Source organism: Procambarus clarkii, chromosome 14, assembly GCF_040958095.1.
Source record: "Procambarus clarkii isolate CNS0578487 chromosome 14, FALCON_Pclarkii_2.0, whole genome shotgun sequence".
In the NCBI taxonomy this organism is placed as follows: domain Eukaryota; kingdom Metazoa; phylum Arthropoda; class Malacostraca; order Decapoda; family Cambaridae; genus Procambarus; species Procambarus clarkii.
In genome coordinates this window covers 48,919,296-48,943,889 of record NC_091163.1, presented here as the reverse complement: position 1 = coordinate 48,943,889, position 24,594 = coordinate 48,919,296, and the positions used below count along the sequence as shown (strand labels likewise).

The 24,594-nt window shown below is 48.3% G+C and overlaps 1 protein-coding gene across 6 annotated transcripts in view; it reads right to left on the bottom strand.

Annotated features, from left to right (window-relative positions):
* The window catches only part of LOC138364638 (tripartite motif-containing protein 5-like), a 162,171-nt gene that overhangs the window by 69,148 nt on the left and 68,429 nt on the right, over positions 1-24,594 (bottom strand). For all 6 annotated transcript variants that reach the window (XM_069324598.1, XM_069324600.1, XM_069324602.1 and 3 more), the window contains 2 exons: positions 20,068-20,769; positions 4,544-4,690 (listed from right to left, as the gene is read on the bottom strand). In XM_069324598.1, the coding sequence (XP_069180699.1) occupies positions 4,544-4,690; positions 20,068-20,769 (849 nt within the window). The remainder of the gene's footprint in view (positions 1-4,543; positions 4,691-20,067; positions 20,770-24,594) is intronic.

Sequence of the window (24,594 nt, the reverse complement as noted above, 5' to 3'; positions counted from 1 at the left end):
CTCAACCCATGCAAACACAACTAGGTAAGTACAACTAGGTGAGTACACCTACCACAACCAGCACATTAACAACCACCACAACACACCTACCACAACCAGCACATTAACAACCATAACAAACCTACCACAACCAGCACATTAACAACCATAACAAACCTACCACAACCAGCACATTACAACCACCACAACACATCTACCACAACCAGCACATTAACAACCATAACAAACCTACCACAACCAGCACATTAACAACCATAACAAACCTACCACAACCAGCACATTAACAACCACCACAACACACCTACTACAACCAGCACATTAACAACCACCCCAACACACCTACTACAACCAGCACATTAACAACCACCACAACACACCTACTACAACCAGCACATTAACAACCACCACAACACACCTACCACAACCAGCACATTAACAACCACCACAACACACCTACTACAACCAGCACATTAACAACCACCACAACACACCTACTACAACCAGCACATTAACAACCACCACAACACACCTACAACCAGTACATTAACAACCACCACAACACACCTACTACAACCAGCACATTAACAACCACCACAACACATCTACTACAACCAGCACATTAACAACCACCACAACACACCTACAACCAGTACATTAACAACCACCACAACACACCTACTACAACCAGCACATTAACAACTACCACAACACACCTACCACAACCAGTACATTAACAACCACCACAACACACCTACCACAACCAGCACATTAACAACCACCACAACACACCTACCACAACCAGCACATTAACAACCACCACAACACACCTACACAAAACCTCGACCAGTATTGGACCGTTAATTACAACTGAAGGTACGTACACAGAGGACAACAAAGAGATTAGTGAAATTCTAATAAGCCAGTATGAGGCTATGTTTAGCACACCAATAAACAACATGAAAGTTGATGACCCAGACAGCTTCTTTATGAATGACATTCAAGCTGCAGATAATATAACGGATATTAACACGAACTCGGAAGACTTTGAAAGAGAAATTGACAATATGCCTATGCACTTAGCTCCTGGGCCTGACTCATGGAATTCAATATTCATAAAGAAATGTAAAGTACCAGTAGCGAGAGCACTCAGCGTAATATGGAGAAAGAGCCTGGATACAGGGGAGATACCAGCAGCACTTAAATCTGCAGATATAGCTCCGTTGCACGAGGGGGGAAGTAAAGCCTTGGCAAAAAATTATAGGCCAGTTGCACTAACATCACACATAATAAAAGTGTTTGAAAGAGTGATTAGGAATCAAATTTCTAGTTTTATGGAAAACAATGAATTGCACAATCCAGGACAACATGGATTTAGAGCGGGAAGATCCTGTCTGTCACAGTTACTCAACCACTATGACAAAATCACAGAAGCCCTAGAAGAAAGGCAAAATGCAGATGTTGTATACAAAGACTTTGCAAAGGCGTTCGACAAATGTGACCATGGGGTGATAGCTCACAAAATGAGGTGAATGGGAATAACTGGAAAAGTCGGACTCTGGATACTCAATTTCCTGTCGAACAGAACACAAAGAGTAACAGTCAATCAGATAAAATCGTGTCCAAGCGATGTTAAAAGCTCAGTACCTCAAGGTACAGTCCTTGCACCGCTACTGTTCCTTATTCTCATATCAGATATAGACAAAAATACACGTCACAGAATTGTGTCATCCTATGCAGATGACACAAAAATCAGCATGAAAATTAACTCTGCTGAAGACATTGAAAAACTACAAGCAGATGTCAACAAAGTTTTCGATTGGTAGCAGAAAATAACATGATATTTAACAGTGATAAATTTCAGGTACTCAGGAACGGCAAAAATGAGGATCTGAAACATAATACAGGGTACAAAACACAATCGAATCTTCCCATAGTAGAAAAACAGCATGTCAAGAATTTGGGAATAATGATGTCCGACGATCTAACGTTTAGGGAGCATAACCAAGCAAATATCGTGTCAGCCAGAAAAATGATCGGATGGATTACGAGAACTTTCAAATCCAGGGATCCCATCACAATGGTTGTACTCTTCCAAGTCACTTGTGTTGTCCCATCTCGAGTACTGCTCAGTACTCACTTCCCCCTTCAGAGCAGGAGAGATTGCTGAAATAGAGAGAATACAGAAAACATATATGGCACGCATAGATGAGATAAAACACCTAAATTATTGGGATCGTCTCAAAGCTCTCCAAATGTACTCTAGAAAGGAGAAGAGAGAGATACCAAATAATATACACATGGAAAATACTGGAGGACCAGGTCCCAAATCTACACAGTAAAATAACAACGTACTAGAGGGAACGATATGGATGAAAATGCAAGATTGAACCAGTGAAGAGCAGAGGTGCCATAGGCACAATCAGAGAGCACTGTATAAACATCAGAAGTCCGCGGTTGTTCAACATCCTCCCAGCGACTAAGAAATATTGCCGGAACAACTGTGGACATCTTCAAGAGAAAACTGGACGGTTTTCTAAGAGAAGTTCCGGATCAGCCGGGCTGTGGTGGGTAAGTGGCCCTGCGGGCCGCTCCAAGCAACAGCCTGGTGGACCAAACTCTCACAAGTCAAGCCTGGCCTCGGGCCTGGCTTGGGGAGTAGAAGAACTCCCAGAACCCCATCAACCAGGTATCAAACAGGAACCTGCACATTAACAACCACCACAACACACCTACCACAACCAGCACATTAACAACCACCACAACACACCTACTACAACCAGCACATTAACAACCACCACAACACATCTACCACAACCAGCACATTAACAACCACCACAACACTCCTACCACAACCAGAACATTAACAACCACCACAACACATCTACCACAACCAGCACATTAACAACCACCACAACCAGCACCCTAACAACCACCACAACACACCTACCACAACCAGCACATTAACAACCACCACAACACACCTACCACAACCAGCACATTAACAACCACCACAACACACCTACCACAACCAGCACATTAACAACCACCACAACACACCTACCACAACCAGCACATTAACAACCACCACAACACACCTACCACAACCAGCACATTAACAACCACCACAACACACCTACAACAACCAGCACATTAACAACCACCACAACTAGCACATTAACAACAACCACAACACACCTACTACAACCAACCCCCTGACAGGGGGTTGGTGCTGGACCTGTAGCTCCAGCCCCCCTCTACTGGCAGGGGGGTTGGTGCTGGACCTGTAGCTCCAGCCCCCCTCTACTGGCAGGGGGTTGGTGCTGGTCCTGTAGCTCCAGCCCCCCACTACTGGCAGGGGGGTTGGTGCTGGACCTGTAGCTCCAGCCCCCTCTACTGGCAGGGGGGTTGGTGCTGGACCTGTAGCTCCAGCCCCCCTCTACTGGCAGGGGGTTGGTGCTGGACCTGTAGCTCCAGCCCCCCTCTACTGGCAGGGGGGTTGGTGCTGGACCTGTAGCTCCAGCCCCCCTCTACTGGCAGGGGGTTGGTGCTGCACTTGTAGCTCCAGCCCCCCTCTACTGGCAGGGGGTTGGTGCTGGACCTGTAGCTCCAGCCCCCCTCTACTGGCAGGGGGTTGGTGCTGGTCCTGTAGCTCCAGCCCCCCTCTACTGGCAGGGGGTTGGTGCTGGACCTGTAGCTCCAGCCCCCTCTACTGGCAGGGGGTTGGTGCTGGACCTGTAGCTCCAGCCTCCCTCTACTGGCAGGGGGTTGGTGCTGGACCTGTAGCTCCAGCCCCCTCTACTGGCAGGGGGTTGGTGCTGGACCTGTAGCTCCAGCCTCCCTCTACTGGCAGGGGGTTGGTGCAGGACCTGTAGCTCCAGCCCCCCCTCTACTGGCAGGGGGTTGGTGCTGGACCTGTAGCTCCAGCCCCCCTCTACTGGCAGGGGGTTGGTGCTGGTCCTGTAGCTCCAGCCCCCCACTACTGGCAGGGGGTTGGTGCTGGACCTGTAGCTCCAGCCCCCCTCTACTGGCAGGGGGTTGGTGCTGGTCCTGTAGCTCCAGCCCCCCTCTACTGGCAGGGGGGTTGGTGTTGGATCTGTAGCTCCAGCCCCCCTCTACTGGCAGGGGGTTGGTGCTGGACCTGTAGCTCCAGCCCCCCTCTACTGGCAGGGGGTTGGTGCTGGACCTGTAGCTCCAGCCCCCCTCTACTAGCAGAGGGTTGTGCTGCACTTGTAGCTCCAGCCCCCCTCTACTGGCAGGGGGTTGGTGCTGGTCCTGTAGCTCCAGCCCCCCCCCCTCTACTGGCAGGGGGTTGGTGCTGGACCTGTAGCTGAAATAGTTCACATGTTTTCTTTCATCTGATGCCTCTGTTCACCTACCAGTAAATATTTATCCAGGAGTTAGGCTGGACTGTAGATTGCATGTTGAGGAAAGTCAGTAGTTGACTTAGGGAAACCTCAATAAACCTAAGAACAGTCTTCCTGTCTTCAAAATGGAACTTAATATATTGTGATATGACCTGTGAGAGAAAATAAAAAAAACTTACTGTTATTTCCTTCTGGGGGATTTCTCCAGTGATTTCCTGAACTTTAGTCATGATGCTGGAGTCCGAGTCTCCCAGGTGTACGTGGTCAGCTGTGGCACCTGTCTCTGTGGTCGTCATCTCCAGGGCCTCCCTGATGGTCTCCTGCACCTGTCATTACCAACACAAACATTAATGGTGGAGGCTGAGTCTCCCAGGTGTACGGGGTCAGCTGTGGCACCTGTCTCTGTGGTTGTCATCTCCAGGGCCTCCCTGATGGTCTCCTGCACCTGTCATTACCAACACAAACATTAATAGTGGAGGCTGAGTCTCCCAGGTGTACGGGGTCAGCTGTGGCACCTGTCTCTGTGGTCGTCATCTCCAGGGCCTCCCTGATGGTCTCCTGCACCTGTCATTACCAACACAAACATTAATGGTGGAGGCTGGACTATAATGAAGCATCAGGCTCTGAATAAAGTAACTGGACTATAATGAAGCATCAGGCTCTGAATAAAGTAACTGGACTATAATGAAGCATCTGGCTCTGAGTAAAGTAACTGGACTATAATGAAGCATCAGGCTCTAAGTAAAGTAACTGGACTATAATGAAGCATCAGGCTCTGAGTAAAGTAACTGGACTATAATGAAGCATCTGGCTCTGAGTAAAGTAACTGGACTATAATGAAGCATCAGGCTCTGAGTAAAGTAACTGGACTATAATGAAGCATCTGGCTCTGAGTAAAGTAACTGGACTATAATGAAGCATCTGGCTCTGAGTAAAGTAACTGGACTATAATGAAGCATCTGGCTCTGAGTAAAGTAACTGGACTATAATGAAGCATCTGGCTCTGAGTAAAGTAACTGGACTATAATGAAGCATCTGGCTCTGAGTAAAGTAACTGGACTATAATGAAGCATCTGGCTCTGAGTAAAGTAACTGGACTATAATGAAGCATCAGGCTCTGAGTAAAGTAACTGGACTATAATGAAGCATCAGGCTCTGAGTAAAGTAACTGGACTATAATGAAGCATCAGGCTCTGAGTAAAGTAACTGGACTATAATGAAGCATCAGGCTCTGAGTAAAGTAACTGGACTATAATGAAGCATCAGGCTCTGAGTAAAGTAACTGGACTATAATGAAGCATCAGGCTCTGAGTAAAGTAACTGGACTATAATGAAGCATCTGGCTCTGAGTAAAGTAACTGGACTATAATGAAGCATCTGGCTCAGAGTAAAGTAACTGGACTATAATGAAGCATCTGGCTCAGAGTAAAGTAACTGGACTATAATGAAGCATCAGGCTCTGAGTAAAGTAACTGGACTATAATGAAGCATCTGGCTCTGAGTTAAGAGATAATAGACATGCTGACATACACAAATGGGTCAACATGTGAAGGACTCAAGTATAACATGCTGCTTTGAGACTTGGGTTATAATATTAGCTATGAGTCAAGTCATTAGTTCTAACTGATGAAGCATTGTCTATATTCTGGACCTTAAGTCTTTATTTAGTTGTAGTAAACACTGACCTGAGGGTGTGTACGTGTGTACTCCCCTAATTGTGCTTGCGGGGGTTGAGCTTTGGCTCTTTGGTCCCGCCTCTCAACTGTCAATCAACAGGTGTACAAGTTCCTGAGCCTATTGGGTTCTATCATATCTACACTTGAAACTGTGTATGGAGTCAGCCTCCACCACATCACTTGCTAATGCATTCCATTTGACTCGGACACTAAAAAAGTTCTTTCTAATATCTCTATGACTCATTTGGGCACTCAGTTTCCACCTGTGTCCCCTAGTGTGTGTGCCCCTTGTGTTAAATAGTCTGTCTTTATCTACCCTATCAATTCCCTTGAGAATTTTGAATGTGGTGATCATGTCCCCCCCTAACTCTTCTGTCTTCCAGCTAAGTGAGGTTTAATTCCCGTAGCCTCTCCTCGTAGCTCATACCTCTCAGCTCGGGTACTAGTCTGGTGGCAAACCTTTGAACCTTTTCCAGTTTGGTCTTATCCTTGACTAGATATGGACTCCATGCTGGGGCTGCATACTCCAGGATTGGCCTGACATATGTGGTATACAAAGTTCTGAATGATTCTTTACAAAAGTTTCTGAATGCTGTTCTTATGTTGGCCAGCCTGGCATATATGTGTGTGTGTGTGTGTGTACAACCCGTTCTCGCAAATTTAATAAGTCAATATTGACTTATTAAATGTGTGTATAGGTGACATACTTAACATAATAGATACCCTTAAAAAGATTCATAGAAAACACCGACCTTACCTAACCTACTTAGTATGTTAAGAAAAGCATCTTATTGCTTCGTAATTACAATTATTACCTAACCTATAATAGGTATAGGTTAAGTAATAATTGTAATTACGAAGCAATAAGATGCTTATCTTAAGATACTAACAAGGTTAGGTAAGGTCGGTGTTTTCTATGAATCTTTTTAAGGGTATCTGTTATGTTTAGTATATCACCTATGCACGTAGTTAATAAGTCAATATTGACTTTACAAATTTGCGAGAACGGGTTGGTGTGTACTCACCTATTTATACTCACCTATTTGTGCTTGCAGGGGTTGAGCTTTGGCTCTTTGGTCCCGCCTCTCAACTGTCAATCAACTGGTGTACAGATTCCTGAGCCTACTGGGCTCTATCATATCTACATTTGAAACTGTGTATGGAGTCAGCCTCTACCACATCACTGCCTAATGCATTCCATCCGTTAACTACTCTGACACTGAAAAAGTTCATTCTAACGTCTCTGTGGCTCATGTGGGTACTCGGTTTCTACCTGTGTCCCCTTGTTTGCGTCCCACCAGTGTTGAATAGTTTATCCTTGTTTACTCGGTTGATTCCTCTGAGGATTTTGTAGGTTGTGATCATGTCTCCCCTTACTCTTCTGTCTTCCAGTGTCGTAAGGTGCATTTCCCGCAGCCTTTCCTCGTAACTCATGCCTCATAGTTCTGGGACTAATCTAGTGGCATACCTTTGGACTTTTTCCAGCTTCATCTTGTGCTTGACAAGGTACGGGCTCCATGCTGGGGCCGCATACTCCAGGATTAGTCTTACATATGTGGTGTACAAGATTCTGAATTCCTTACACAGGTTCCTGAACGCTGTTCTGATGTTAGCCAGCCTCGCATATGCCGCAGACGTTATTCTTTTTATGTGGGCTTCAGTAGTGTGACGGAGTTCCCCCCCCCTTATAATTCTCCCACGCCTGCAGTAAGAGTCATGTCTACTTTTCCCAAGCGTTCTCTACGTTGCAGGCTACAATTTGATATATGGGAGAGAGTGAAGTGTTCTCGGAGAGCCGAGAAATTTGTGAAATAGTGATATTTTGGCCTGTGGTTTAGGCCCTTTAGGGAGCCAAGATGGCGCTGGCTTCCCTGATCTCCCGCCAAAACCGTGTGACGTCAGTGGCACCGGATTGGTCACCGACAGCAGTGTGGCACCGGGAGCCAATGAAAACCTCCCATAGTAAAAGTGACGTCACGAAGGAAGGGGGTCCGGCCAGCGCGCCGGGCTGGCGCCATCAGTCAGACACGACACGTCATAGAGGTCGGACGTGCGACGAGTGGTCCTGTCTGTCGGACAGCCGTTTCCCACTACCGTGGATTTACGCGTCACCTGAAGTTCGCCAGTACTCTGAGAAGTCTTCCCTAGTTCATGTGTTGAACCAGAAGAGGGAATTGACGGTTATTTGAGCAACAAGTGCTCCAGTCAGGTACTGTGCCAGTAGCAGTGAAGCCGTGCAGTGACGTATATTGACGTCTGTGGCAATTCACCAGTTTGTGACAGCGTAGTGGCTGACAGAGCCACTGGGTAGCTGAGGAAGAGAGGACTATTTGGGGAAACCGAACGACTGTAGCCGAGACGTAGGCGACAGCCGTTGCTGGGAGAAGACGACGGCCAGGAGACCGACTCCAACCTTCAAGAAGTCAAGGAGGAGGACGGACCTGCAGTGAGGAGGCACGGAGACGACGCGCTAAACGGTGGGACGACGAGAGGCTCTGGTAGGACACGACGACGTGTAGTGTGGGGGCGTTCCCGACACGAGGACCAGGAGCTACATCTCGACTCTCATCGGAGGATAGGGTGAAGTAGGTGGTTCTAGTTCCCTCCCCATTCCCCTTTAGTTAGCTATATTATTTGGCTATATTATCTAGCCTGAAGATTTTATATGTCGTGAGCAAGTCTCACCCATGTCATGGTAAAGCACCAGTGTGCTAGACAGTACTATCAAGAGTACTTGTAATATTCATGTTGATTATTGGTGTGTACAGGCACCAGGAACCAGTGATAAATTTACTGTGTTGTGTATATCTTTCTATAGATTTTGATATGAACATATAGTGGTAAATTATATATAATATTATGCCAGTATTTGGAGGTTAGGCTATGTGCCCAGAAACTATTTATTTTCCATGTATTGATGATTGATTTATATACCATATATATATGTCTATGTCCATTCAGTGAATAATCATTTGTGAGTACAGTGAATCATTGCGTTATCGCCCACGAGAGAAAGTACTGAAAACTCCAGTGTTAATATTTCATTATATATTGTTGGAAAAATAACAGTGTAAGACCATTACAGTGAATCATTGTAGAATTGATGGTAGAAAAGACTGTTTGAGCCTGAGTACAGTGTAACTAAGTAATTCGGTTTATTTGTGCCAATATCGAGTGTGCGAGTTTCTAGTAATATTGGAGAATTTAAAGAAACCGCGCGCGTGAATCTAGCAAACAAGCAAATTTCGCGCGGAGAGTCCATTGCGATCAGCTGTTCTTGACACTTGATGAGGAGGGGGAGGTGTTGCCACCAAATGATCGCGGACTATTCGTGGGAACTTCCGGCCGCGTCAGGATTTGCTGATTTATTTGTTGTTGTGACATCTTTCATACATTTTAAGTAAAATACAAAACTATCTTAGTGTTTTTATCATCCCCTCCATTGATCTTGTGGCTATATTATACTGGTAAACATAGAGTGATAACAATAAGTACCTGCCTGATTCCTGATCTTTAAGTGTGACCTTGCCAAGGCTACCACTGAATACACCAGTCCACTGATGGTGTTATTGGACACCTTAAACACCAATTGGCGACTTTGTGATTAACCGTAGAGCCCTATTGTTGGGGAGGGCACACGACGGTCGATGTGATCGAGTCGTGTTCTCACTCTTTCTTAATAAGAGGCCGTTAAGATTGACTGGGAGACTCTCCTGGCGTGCAGTGGCGCCGTGAGGATCGAGGGAAGACCCGCAGGGCTACGGTGAGTTACCTTGAGCATAACTATTGCTTACCCCAGAGTAAGGGTAGAGAATAATAGAGAGGTGAAACCCCCAACAGTAGACAGGTTTGGTGTGATATCAACTCCTAGATCTTTCTCTCTGTCCGTTTCATTAAGTACTTCATCTCCTATTCTGTATCCTGTGTCTGGCCTCCTGTTTCCACTGCCTAGTTTCATTACTTTGCATTTACTCGGGTTGAACTTCAACAGCCATTTGTTGGACCATTCACTCAGTCTGTCTAGGTCATCTGTCCGTGTGTGTGTGTAATTACCTAAGTGTAGTTACAGGATGAGAGCTACGCTCGTGGTGTCCCGTCTTCCCAGCACTCTTTGTCATATAACGTTTTGAAACTACTAACGGTCTTGACCTCCACCACCTTCTCCCCTAACTTGTTCCAACCGTCTACCACTCTGTTTGCGAAAGTGAATTTTCTTATATATCTTCGGCATCTGTGTTTAGCTAGTTTAAATCTATGACCTCTTATTCTTAAAGTTCCAGGTCTCAAGAAATCTTCCCTATCGATTTTGTCAATTCCTGTTACTATTTTCTATGTAATGATCATATCACCTCTGTTTCTTCTGTCTTCTAGTTTTGTCATATTTAATGCCTCTAACCTCTCCTCGTAGCGTATTTAATGCCTCTAACCTCTCCTCACCATCCATGTAGTTAAAAGCAATTCTGAAGTTAGAAAGTTTAGCAAAGGCTCCTCGCACAATATTCTTTATGTGGTCCTCAGGTGATAGTTTTCTATCTAGAACCACCCCTAGATCTCTTTCTTTATCAGAATTCTTTAAAGATTTCTCACATAATATATAGGTTGTGTGGGTCTATGTTCTCCTATTCCACATTCCATAACATGGCCGGTCGGATGAGCCGGTCAACCGAGCGAGGGAGCCGTCGGCCGAGCGGACAGCACGCGGGATTTGTGATCCTGTGGTCCTGGGTTCGATCCCAGGTGCCAGCGAGAAACAATGGGCAGAGTTTCTTACACCCTAGGCCACTGTTACCTAGCAGTAAAATAGGTACCTGGGTGTTAGTCGGCTGCTTCCTGGGGGTGGAGGCCTGGTCGAGGACCGGGCCGCGGGGACACTAAAGCCCCGAAATCATCTCAAGATAACCTCAAGATATAGCATTTATTAACATTAAATTCCATTTGCCAAGTGGTGCTCCATATACTTATTTTGTCCAGGTCATCTTGAAGGGCATGACAATCATCTAAGTTTCTTATCCTTCCTATTATCTTAGCATCATCAGCAAACATGTTCATATAATTCTGTATACCAACTGGTAGATCATTTATGTAGACAATAAACATCACTGGTGCAAGAACTGAACCCTGGGGTACTCCACTTGTGACATTTCTCCAGTCCGATACATTGCCTCTGATCACTGCCCTCATTTTTCTATCAGTCAGAAAATTTTTCATCCATGTTAGAAGCTTACCTGTCACCCCTCCAATATTTTCCAGTTTCCAGAACAACCTCTTATGTGGAACTCTGTCGAAAGCCTTGTTTAGGTCCAGATAGATGCAGTCAACCCAACCATCTCTTTCCTGTAATATCTCTGTTGCTCGATCATAGAAACTGAGTAAAATCGATACACAGGATCTTCCAGATCGAAAACCATACTGTCTGTCTGATATTATATCATTTCTCTCCAGGTGTTCTACCCATTTAGTTTTAATTATTTTTTCCAATATTTTGACTATTACACTTGTCAATGATACCGGTCTATAATTAAGGGGGTCTTCCCTGCTTCCACTTTTGTAGATTGGAACTATGTTAGCCTTTTTCCACACATCAGCTACAACTCCTGTAAACAGGGATGCCTGAAAAATCAGTTGAAGAGGAATGCTAAGCTCAGGTGCACATTCTCTCAGAACCCATGGTGAAACTCCATCTGGACCAACTGCCTTGTTCTTATTTAGCTCCTTGAGCATTTTTTCCACTTCGTCTCTAGACACCTCTATGTGCTCTATGTTGTTCTCTGGAATTCTTATTGTATCTGGTTCCCTGAAGATTTCATTTTGTACAAACACACTTTGGAACTTTTCGTTTAATGTTTCACACATTTCCTTTTCATTTTCCGTGAATCTATTTCCCATTTTCAACCTCTGTATATCATCCTTTACCTGCAATTTGTTGTTTATGAATTTATAGAATAGACCTGGATCTGTTTTACATTTGTCTGCAATCCCTTTTTCAAAATTTCTTTCTGCCTCTCTCCTCACTGCCGTGTAGTTGTTTCTCGCATCTTTGTATCGCTGGTATGTTTGGGGGTTTGGCCTCTTCCTGTATTGATTCCATTTTTGTGTCTTTTGGTCTCTGGCCCTCTCGCACTTTCTGTTGAACCAATCCTGTTTCCTAGTTCTGCTTCTCTGTTTTGGTATAAATTTTTTTGTGCCTTTATCATATATTTCACAAAACTTGACATGTGTAATTACCTAAGTGTAATTACCTAAGTGTAGTTACAGGATGAGAGCTACGCTCGTGGTGTCCCGTCTTCCCAGCACTCTTTGTCATATAACGCTTTGAAACTACTGACGGTCTTGGCCTCCACCACCTTCTCACTTAACTTGTTCCAACCGTCTACCACTCTATTTGCGAAGGTGAATTTTCTTATATTTCTTCGGCAACTGTGTTTAGCTAGTTTAAATCTATGGCCTCTTGTTCTTGAAATTCCAGGTCTCAGGAAGTCTTCCCTGTCGATTTTATCAATTCCTGTTACTATTTTGTATGTAGTGATCATATCACCTCTTTTTCTTCTGTCTTCTAGTTTTGGCATATTTAATGCTGTGTGTTCGTGTGTGTGTGTGTGTGTGTGTGTGTGTGTGTGTGTGTGTGTGTGTGTGTGTGTGTGTGTGTGTGTGTGTGTGTGTGTGTGTGTGTGTGAAAAAAAAGCTTTGAATGTAATGAAACGCCATTTTCTGGGTGAGTCTTGGAGGCTCCCCAGAGCTATCCAGGCAGATATGAATATCCCTAACTTTGGCATCAGTCAATGTGGGTGGAGTTCTAGGCCTACTGGGGACCACGAGCCAAAACCTGGCCCCCCCTCAGAGAGGCACAAGGAGTAATGGCCTGTAGAAATACACATGTGATTTTGAAGCATTCTATATCTGCCATCGACCAGGACAGGCACCCAGAAAGGTAAGTGCCCCAAAACAAACCCCTGTTCTGGTTAAAACGACGAAAATAAACAAACGAGTGGACAGAACTCCCCAAATGATAACGAGCAAATGAGCATGACGTCATACGAGCCGTGCCGCATGTCTGCGCAGTTCCCCCCTCCTCAAGAGGGGAAAGCAGGAGCCCTAGACCCTCCACGCCGGCGATCCACACCCCAGTTCTGAGGCTAGATATCAAAATACGTAAAAACCTCTGACCAGAGGGAGAGAGGGTTGCCGGGGAGCCTCTGGGACTCGCTCAGAAAATGGCTTTTCATTACATTCAACATTGGTTTTCTGGGGGTAGCCCCTACGGCTCCCCAGAGCTACTTCACCAAAGACGAAAAAGAAAATTGACTTATATAGGTGGCGGTCGGTGCTCACATCTCAACTCGAGATGTGAGCACCGAGACAGGCGAGACACCGAGCAAGTTGAGACAGGCTGCAGCCGCCGATCCAAAGTGACACAGGCCCGACAAGGCCCAGGAATGTTAACGAGGTAGCATGCAGCCAGGACCCTGTTCAACCGCCATAAACCCCGTACCCGAATGTCAGCCCAGGACATGTTCCCAGAGACGGCAACAAGAGCAGCAAACTTACGAACGTCATGGGCACAAGGATAGACCACTGGGTGGCTAGACTTAATAACAATGCGAACGACCTGAGAGACCTGTACCCAAAGCTCGTCCCTGGACACAAAAGCCATGGCATGCAAATAATGGCTGCAACCGGACACAAAACATGATGCACCCCCGGCCTGACCAACCAAGCATCAACAACCCAAGGATTTCTCCAGAAACCTGCAGTCTCATTGTTCGCCAGAAAAGAAGGAGACAGCTGCAAACGAACAAACCTATCACCATGACCAAAAGAGCAGAAACCCCTGCGCCGTAGGAGAGCATGAAGCTCTCCAACCTGACCCCCACATGCCAATGCCAACAGGAAAAGAGCCTTAGAAAAACAATCCTGAACTGAAGGGGCCCACAAAAAACTAAGGAGAAGAGAGATAGGAGAGCACTCTGTCCAAAGACCAGGACTGCTCAGGCTGCACATGAGCAGGCCGGAGGTGAAACACTGCGCGAGACAGCTTGAGGAAATGTGCAGAAGTTACATCTATACCGAAAGCAAGCTGCAGCGGCTCCGCCAAAGACGCACGATACGAGGCGACAATATTCGGCATAAGAGGACGGTCCAGGAACAACAATGAGAGAAAGAACACCACCACCCAAACTGAAAGGAAAGTGCAAAAACGAAGAGTCAAGAAGAACCGGAAGGATCGCCAGGAAACTTAATACTGCCGCCAAGATGAAGCCCGCAGGTGGGAAACCATCAAAGAAGCCACTTGATCACCATACAGATGGTGATAAACCAGAGTCAAAAGACACCAAATGCAAAGACTTGAGGAGAAGAGTGAACCAGTCTCGTAACGGACCAGGCCGATCTATTGAAAGAGGCGGAGCCACGGAAAACCTCTGGGTCCGGACACCGGGCAAGCAGCGCCTGAAACTACGGCTGGGCCGGCCACCACGGGGCCAAGAGGACTACTCGCTTCTGGTAAGTCTCTAAGCAAGCCAGAACCTGGAGCAACAGCTGAACCGGGACAAAGAGGTACAGGAACAACCACCTTGACCAGTCCTGGCGGAAGGTGTCGATCCCGATGGCCTCGTGGTTGGGGAAGGGCGCCACATATACCGGAAGATGCCTCGACCCTACACCAATGCGATGAGGTCCACCTGAATGGGCACCTGAACTTCTGGCAGAGCCAACTGAATGAGTCAGCATCAACCGTCCATTCCGTGGACAGGGGAACGAATTGGGATAGGCCGTTCACTAGGACATTGGACACCCCCCCCCAGAAGTGAACCCCCAGGAGAGCCAAACTCCGACAACTCAGCAGACGAGTCACCCAAAGCAACCAGTCCCAAAGAGCCAAGGACTGCATTGAACCCCCTCAATTCAGGCAATGAACCACCAGGGAGCAGTCCGAATGGAGCCGGATCGTCGATCCGCGGGCAACCCGAACCCTCCGAAGCGCGAACCACAACTCGGCGAACACCCGCACCGTGCTGTGGGCCCGACGGAAGGACGGACCACACTGCCCCTGGCCGGCCTGGTGAGCACTGGTCACAAAGCCTCAGCCGAGAGATGACGCTTCCATGAACACATCGAGCGATGGCTCGGATAGGCACCAAGGTAATGAACCCGGAAAAAACCCGAAGAGGAAGCTGGCAATGCAGCAGCTGACGTAAGGCCCCCCCCCCCAGGGGTGGAACCCAGCAATCGCACGAGAGGCGAAAGGGACGTCCCCGAAGGAACCAGAACAGCCGACGAAGCCAAACCCGACCAGTGAGTAGACCATCATCACAAAGTTCAGACTCCCACAAACCCTCGAGCAACCTCAAAGTGACCAGGGAACCCGCCAGAAACAAACACACACGGGACTGCAGCCGAAGGAGAGACTCCAGAGGGAGAGACAAGGAAGTGGTCTGAGAATCCCATACAAGACCCAGCCAGGTCCGAACCTGGGAGGGAACCAGATGGGACTTCTGCCAGTTCACCAGGAACCCGAATCCCGGCTAGCTGGAAAAGCACTAAACCCCTGGCGAGCAGACACACGGACCAACTGGGAGCCCAAACCAGCCAGTCATCAAGGTAGGCCAACACCTGAACACCTAACAGACGCATATAGGTCACCACGACTCGGGTAAAGAGTGTGAACATGTGAGACCCCTGGTTCAACCCGAACAGGAGACAACGAAAGCAGTAACTCCGACGCCCCACAACACAAAACCGAGCCAGTCCCTGAACCCAGGATGAATCGGGACATGCCAATACGCGTCCTTGAGGTCCAAGGACACCATCAAAGCACCCGGCTCCACCAGCAGCCGGACCTGGGTCAGAGTGGTCATCCAAAAGGAGGGGCAGGAAACCCAGGGGTTCAGACATGATAAGTCCAGAATGAACTGCAGGTCCACACAGTCCCATTTCGGAACCAGAAACGGCAGGAAACCCACCCGAGAGACGTCGTCATTTCGACCACGCCCAAGCTCACTCACTCCAAGACGACCTGACAAAGCGCAGGAGAAGAGGCCTGCCCTGCCAGCCCCTAACCCCACCCCCCCCCCACCCCTAAGGAGGAGGAGCCACCCAACGGCACCGCAGGCCATGAGAAAAACTGCAAAATGGCAGATGCCCCTTATGAGAATCCGACCTGCACACAGAGCGATCACCACGACGACCAGGTGCAGCTGGGATCGAAGGTGGCACCGGCTCTGAAACTGGCACCTGTGGCCTACCCGACGAGCAGAACCATGAGCCCTGGCACAACCCCTCCGGGAAGAACTCACCCGGGAACCCCACAGAACCAACAAGTCATACATTGGGCAGCAGCTGGAAGAAGCTGCCCGCATATACTGCTTGACCGCAGAGGCCGCAAACAACAAAAGACAAAAGGGCAAAGACAGTCTAAGAGTCAGGGCCCAAGCAGATTCCAAGGAGGAAGCGAGAACCACCTCTCGACACGAGAGATGTGCAGAGAAAACCACGACAGTGCATCCCACAGGATCGTCGCAAACACCTTCAAAAGTGCAGACGACGCACGAGCAGCCGAGACCGAAGCACCAGATCCAAGGAACGGCCCCAAGCGCCTCCACCACATTCTCAAGCCAATCCAAAGACAGCTCCAGGAGGGAAAAGAAACGCACGACTGAAGTCAACAGCCCACGTGTGCGCAAGTCCTCAGCCACAAGCGCAACCAACAGGCCACGTGCACGCAAGTCCTCAGCCACAAGTGCAGCCAACAGGGAAGGAACCTGCACGTGAAGCTGAACCGTGCCAACATCCAGCAGAAGGGCCGGAGCAAAAAGGCACTCATTAAGGTGCTCAAATTCGCCCCCCAGGTAAACCTGGACCACAGTCAACGCCTCGCGCCACTCAAGCATCTGGGTATGACAGAAGGCTTCCCAAGCATCCAGCGAGAACAAAGGGCAGTCCATAAGCCAGGATGAACCCTGAACCTCATAACTAACCCGTTACAGAGACGAAGCCTCAAACCTGAAAGAAGATGGATCCATTATGGAGGCATACTCAGGGTCGTGCAGGAGGTAAGCCGCAATGGCCGCCCGCACCTCAGCGAGACGCGGGAAGCTGAAAACCTCTGGAAGGACGGAACTGAAGGACCAGCAAGGACACGGAACCGAACCTGGGGTGGAGCCGAACCCGAATCCAACTCCTTCGCAGAGGGGGGAAAGGAAAACCCCACTCCTTGTAACAGTAAGCCTCGCTCGGAGAGTCTTCCAACCCTCCAAGGGTCCAACGGGGCCCAAAGCCCCTAAGCCAGCTCCTCCCCAACCCTGGGAGCCTCAACATCAGGCCTCGGGAGCGAGTCGTCCTCCAAAGCCCCGGTCTCACAAGAAAAAGCCGGGGCGGCCAGAATGGCAGAAAGAGAATGGGCCCAATGGTCAGACCCTGGAGCTACGGCTGGAGGAACAGCCTAGAATGCCTCCATCGCCACCCAGGAAGGGGACAACCCCCGAAACCGCCCGAGTCTCAGAAACCTCTAAACCCTGCCCCAACCCCGAAGCCCTCAGACCCTTATGAGCCAGAAGTGGGGGGGGGGGGTGAGGAACCGAATGAATTGCAGCAGGGAAAGAACAATGGGGCGCGGACTGAACCAAGGCCGAAGTGACCAACACCCCAAAGTCTGGGTCCCTATAAGCAAAACGGGGTAGCCTCAGGGTATCCAGGGAAGCAACCAACCGAACACGTTGCAACAACCTAAACCTATCCTGCAACATGCAAGCCGCCTGCACCCCGAACAATGTCATCTGTAGATTGGGTGAATTGATTCACAAACAAGTAACAAATTTCGAAGGACTCCGAGTCGAATGTGTCACCGACCCAACAGGCAGCATGATGGAGGCAAAAACAATAAGCGTCGCCCTGAGACAAGGGGACAGAGCAACCCTCAAACTTGCACAGAGCGAGAGGAGTCTCAGGGGTCACATCCACCGGACCCGAGTGCCCCCGCGGAGTTTGCCAGGGCCACTAGACTGGGTCTGCTAAGGGTAATCCCAGTCAGTGTACTGCTAACCGGCGCCTAAGCTACCAAACAACACTGCTAAAGCTGAACCCACGGGACGTGTCCACTCACGAGGGCAAAGCAGGGGGTACCACCAAACAAAAGCAACCCTAGTAAAACGGGAAAGTAATACCGAGGCAGACCCCCCCCCCCCCACCAATCAAAAAAAAAAAAACCTCGCAAGACGGCAACGTACCCAAAGGGAACGGAGCTGGCTGTTGTTATAGGTGAAAACTAGCTGCATAGTACCCCGCGCCCCTACAAGTGCAAATTCTACCACTTACCCCAAGGCAAACAAGGGCGGGAACCCTCCCCCTCCCCAAACACTCGGGGGAGGGGGGGTTCGCTGAGCAGCAAAAGACCAAAAGAGGTAGACCCAAGGTGACTTCTGGTTGATAACCCCAAGCTCCAAAGGCGGTACTTACAGGGCACTTAGGGAAGAGAACCCTAAGCGCATGCAGCACGAGTACCTTGAAATAGTACTCCCAGCTCCCACGCCACCGTAAGAGCAGCACTGAACCAAAGCATAGCACAACACAACACAAGAGTCAGGAGCTGGAGCCACACGACTGCGATGCATCACACCAGCCAAAGAACTGGAGTGTGGATCGTTGGCACGAGGGTCTGGGGCTTCCCCTTCCCCCTCCCAGGGAAGGGGGGGGGGAGCTGCGCAGGCATGAGGCATAGCTCCGGTGACGTCATGCTCATTTGCTAGTTTTCATTTGGGAAGTTCTGTCCACTCGTTTGTCTATTTTTGCCATTTTAACCAGAACAGGGGTTTGTTTTGGGGTGCTTACCTTTCTGGGTGCCTGTCCCGGTTGATGGCAGATATAGAATGCTCCAAAACCACATGTGCATTTCTATAGGCCATTGCTCTTCGTGCCTCTCTGAGGGGGCCAGGTTCTGGCTCGTGGTCACGGTAGGCCTAGAACTCCACCCACATCGACTGATGCCAAAGTTAAGGATATTCATGTCAGCCTGGATAGCTCCGGGTGGCCGTAGGGGCGCTCCAAGAAAAAAATTAGTTAGTAGTTAGTAACAGTTGAGCGATTGACAGTTGAGAGGCGGACCGAAAGAGCAGAGCTCAACCCCCGCAAGCAAAACTAGGTGAATACAGTGTAGTGTACACTGAGTGCTGACCACAGTGTAGTGAACACTGAGTGTTGACCACAGTGTAGTGTACACTGAGTGCTGACCACAGTGTAGTGTACACTGAGTGCTGACCACAGTGTAGTGAACACCGAGTGCTGACCACAGTGTAGTGTACACTGAGTGCTGACCACAGTGTAGTGAACACTGAGTGCTGACCACAGTGTAGTGTACACTGAGTGCTGACCACAGTGTAGTGTACACTGAGTGCTGACCACAGTGTAGTGTACACTGAGTGCTGACCACAGTGTAGTGTACACTGAGTGCTGACCACAGTGTAGTGTACACTGAGTGCTGACCACAGTGTAGTGTACACTGAGTGCTGACCACAGTGTAGTGTACACTGAGTGCTGACCACAGTGTAGTGAACACTGAGTGCTGACCACAGTGTAGAGAAACACCAAGATGACAGTTGACTTTATTAATAAAAATGTTTCAGGCTTTAAAACAAAAAGTTTCCTATATATATAAAGTTTACTCTCATCTTGATGTGTCTCCATATCATCCTATATATATAAAGTTTACTCTCATCTTGATGTGTCTCCATATCATCCTATATATATAAAGTTTACTCTCATCTTGATGTGTCTCCATATCATCCTATATATATAAAGTTTACTCTCATCTTGATGTGTCTCCATATCATCCTATATATATAAAGTCTATTCTCATCTTGATGTGTCTCCATATCATCCTATATATATAAAGTTTACTCTCATCTTGATGTGTCTCCATATCATCCTATATATATAAAGTTTACTCTCATCTTGATGTGTCTCCATATCAAAAGTGTTTATATAGAGGCAATACTACACTCAGTTGGGTGAGAACAATGTGACCTTCAGCAGCATACCTTCACTGAGGTGTGGACAGTGTTGACATCTGGGAAGAGTTCCTGGCACTTCTGGAGCCAATCTTCTACCTTCATGCTGCACTCATCAGCTGTGTCTATGGTTGTGTCAACCTCCTGTGCTGTGTTGACTGTGTCGAGGCTCCCCAACATGGCCTGCAGCTGAGTCTTCCCTTCCTCTCCTTGTGTTGTCATATCCACCACACTGGTATCCTCCAGTTCCAAGAGCTTCATTGCTGACTTGTTCTGCTCTACCAGAGCATAGAGTCTGTCCTGGAGCTGGAGGTGTTGAGTCTTCCAGTCCCCCAGCTGCCCCCGGTACTCACCCAGCTGGGACAGTACCTCTTCACAGCTGGTAATGAGGCTGCTGATGCTGCTCTTCTGCTCCTCCACCATGGAACGTAACTTCTTACTGATGCCTCTGGTCGGAGCTTTATTGGGTTTTGTGGGTACCGTTGTCACTGGCACCACCTCCATACCTTTTAGTTTTCTGATAAGGGCCTCCATACCATAACTGATTGGGAACTGAGTAGCAGCTGTGGCAATGTGCTGGGCACGGCAGCTGGGGCAGTTCAGCTGACCATTCTTGATAGCATTGTCAATACACTGGGAGCAGAATGTGTGGCCACAAGGCAGATTGCGAGGCCGTAGCAGAGTGTCACCATAATTGTTAAAACACACTGAACATTCCTCTGGGTTGTTATCCTGTGGATGAAGAATATTTGGTTAATTTACATGTATTTACAATGAAAAAAACTATCTTCTAGGTGAGTCCCCCCCGGCTCTCTGGAGCTATCGGATTGATATGCGCATATTAGTCCGGGGTCATCAGTCATCTGGAGTTCAGCCTACCGAGGACCACAAGCCAGAACCTGGCCGCCTCAAAAAGGCAAAGGGAGCAATGGCCTATGAAACCCCCATGTATTTGGGGACATTCCATATCTGCCATCAACTGGGGTTAGCACCCAGAAAGGTAGGCATAACAAAACAGACCCCCACATGGTAAGAAAAATTGCAACCAAAGACCGAATAGAGAGGCAGATTCCACCCCTCCCCCCCCCCATCTAAAGAAACAAGCAAACATCATACACACCGCCACACCACTTGTCCACGCAGCCCTCCCCTCCCTGGGAGGGTGAAGGGGAAGCCCTGGACCTCCTGTGCCGGTTACTCACACCCTAATTCAGAGGCTGAGAATCAAAAACAAAATGGTAACCGCCGACCGGAGGGAGCGAGGGTGCCGGGGAGCCTCCGGGACTCACCCAGAAAATGGCGTTTCATTACATTCAACGCTGGTTTTCTGTGTAGAATTCCTCTGGCTCCCTGGAGCTACCAAACTAAAGAGAAGTAAAATAAAAGAGGGCCTAACACAGGAGGTGGCTGCCACTCGCCCCTCAACTCGAAGTCGAGACAACTGGCTGCAACCTGCGACCCAAAGCCACACACGAATGACCAGTACCAGGAACAATGACCAAGTAATGAGTGGCCAGAACCCTATCCGACCTCCAAAACCCCCCACATCCGAATGTCAGCCCAAGACATGTTACCAAGCTTGGCAGCCAAAGCAACAAACTTACGAACATCATAGGCACGAGGGTAGACCACAGGCTGGCTAGACTTAATAACCCTGCAGACGACCTGGGAGACCCGAGCCCTGGAACAGGGAATGAGGGAAACTGGATCATCCCACAGCGCATCCCCAGCCACAGAAGCCAAAGCGCGCAGATAATGGCAAAGAGCCGCCACAAGACACAACATCTGATGCACCCCCGGTCTGACCAGCCAAGCATCAATGACCCAAGGCCCCTCCGGAAAGCGGCCGCCTTGTTCTTCGCCAGAAAAGAAGGAGACGGCTGCAACCGCACAAACCAACCACCAGGACCGAAAGATCAGAAACCCCTGCGCCAGAGGAGAGCAGGAAGCTCCCCCACCAGACCCCCAGAGGTCAATGCCAACAGAAACGGCGCCTTAGAAAAACAGTCCTGAACCGAAGGGTCCACCACAAACCGAGGGGAAAAGAGAGCACCCAGTCCAAGGACCAGCATGGCTCAAGCGGCGCATCAGCAGGCTGGAGGTGAAACACAGCACGAGAAAGCTGACAGAATAGGGCAGAAGTGACATCCTAAATGCAAGCTAGAGCAGCTCCGGCAGCACCGCACAATAAGAGGCGACAGTCCTGATCCGATCCAAAACAGAAGACAATCTACAAAGAGAACGAATATGGCGAAAAGAACGCCAGGAAACTTCATACTGTCACCGAGACGAAGCTCACATGTGGGACACCATCAAAGAAGCTACCTGATCACCATATTAGTGGTGATAAACCCCTGTCAAAAAGACCAGACGCAAAAAGCAGAGGAGTAGACCGAACCAGCTGTGTACCTGACCGGTCCAATTTGCTGAAAGTGGAGGAGCCACAGAAAATGCCCCTGGTTCAGACACCGAGCAAGCAGTGCCTGAAACCAAGGCTGGGAAGGCTACCAAAGGGCCAGAAGAGGCCTGACTCTCCATCGGTAAGACTCCAAATGAACCAGAACCTGCAGCAATAGCTGGACTGGAGGGAAGAGGTACAAGTAGCCCCACCTTGACCAGTCCTGCTGAAAGGTGTCAACCGCAACAGCTCTGCAGTTGGAGAACGGTGCCACATATATCGGGAGACACTGAGACCACGTCGACACAAAGAGATCCAACTCCGGGAGCCCGTACGTCTGGCAGAGCCAACTGAAGGAGTCGGCGTCGACCATCCATTCCATGGACAAGGGAATAAACCGAGACAGGCCATCTGCCAGGACGTCGGACACTGCATGGATATATTTGCCGCACAGAAAGCCAAATCCCGAGAATCCAGCAGATGAGTTACTCAAAGGGACCAGCCCCAAAGAGCCAAGGATCAAAAGAGAATCCCCGCGGTTCAGACAATGTACCACCAGAGAGCAGTCCAAATGGAGCTGGATCGTTAAACCCCGAGTGACCTGAACCCTCCAAAGCGACAACCATATCTCTGCGAATTCCCACACCATGCTGTGAGCCCAACGGTGTGGGAACCGACCTGTGAGATTTATATTTAATTTATATGAATTTATATAGAATTTATATTTACGTTAATTTATATATTTCGATGGCAATTGGTATGATGTTAAGTGGACTGTATTTCTGCAATAGTCTCACAAATCGTTCCACTACACATTAGGGGGGGGGTTATATTGAATTTATATATATGCAGCCAATCAAACTACAGTATTAAACTACACATATTAGTATACATTGAGGAGGTTCCTTATCTTATGGTACAGCAGGCCTTAGTCCACCAGGTATAACTAGGATGTAGATACCAAATTATCCTCATTTGAGGCTGCTTCCAACACCCAGTAACTGATATACCTAGATTGCTTCCTCTTCTTGACCTGTCAAAAAACGCTAGCTATAAAGCCAGAATCCTAATATATGACAGGTATATCAGAGAAAACACTGTACAATAGATCAAATAAGGACCAAGGCTTAATTACCTTTTTTGAGTCGATCATTCGTGTTCTAACCGGATCCCAATATCTACCTAACATTAATGGCCAAAAATGATTAGATAAACGGGTTTCAGAAAAACACTTCCCTTGAGATTGTTGACAGCGTGTTGATGATGGCAGATCACTACTCTGATCTTCCAAAACACTTCGTCCAAGAGAATTTATAGGAGCCGTAATTTGCTCCACGACTCCGGTCTAACAACAATGGCTGACCCCTCCCTCACCACTGACGCTACTGGCCTACATTGTCCAGATGACAGTAAGTGATAGAAGGGTCACATTTACTCTATTTTAATATTGATAATTAAGTTAATTTATATGAGATGTTTTTATGATGGTAAAGTCCAAAGACTAATGTATTTAAGAATAATTCCCACCATAATAGGTGGTGAATTTATAATAGTATGTGGCAATGATATCCCGTTTTGTATAGACGGAAAGTTCCACTACAAGTTACATTTTCTATGGGTAACTTGTGTATACAACGCAGCAATATTATCTGCAATTGCATTGATATTATTAAATGGTGTCGGATTTTCCGACAAACGGAAGGACGGAGCTCACTGCCCCTGGTCGGCCTGGTGAGCACTGGTCACAAAGCTCCAGCAGAGAATCGAGGCATCCGTGAACTTTGGACATGAACCCTTGGAGGCAGAACCCACCCATCGCGAGAGAGGTGAAAGGGATGGCCTCGACGCTGAAGCCAGACCCGACCCAGTGAGTAAACCGGCATGGGGAAGGTCAGACTCCTGCACAACTGCTCAAGCAACCACCACATGACCCGGGACCCCCCCCCCCCCCCCAAAAAAAAAAAAAAACAGCAGAAGGCAGGACTGCAGCAGCAGCAATGCCTCCAGAGGGAGACACAAGGAAGTGTTCCAAGAGTCCCTTACGAGGCCCAGCTGGGTCCGAACCTTTGGACAGAACCAGATGAGACTTCCTCCAGCTCACCAGAAACCAGAATCCGGTGAACTGGGAAAGAACCACCCCTCTGGTGAGCAGACTAGCA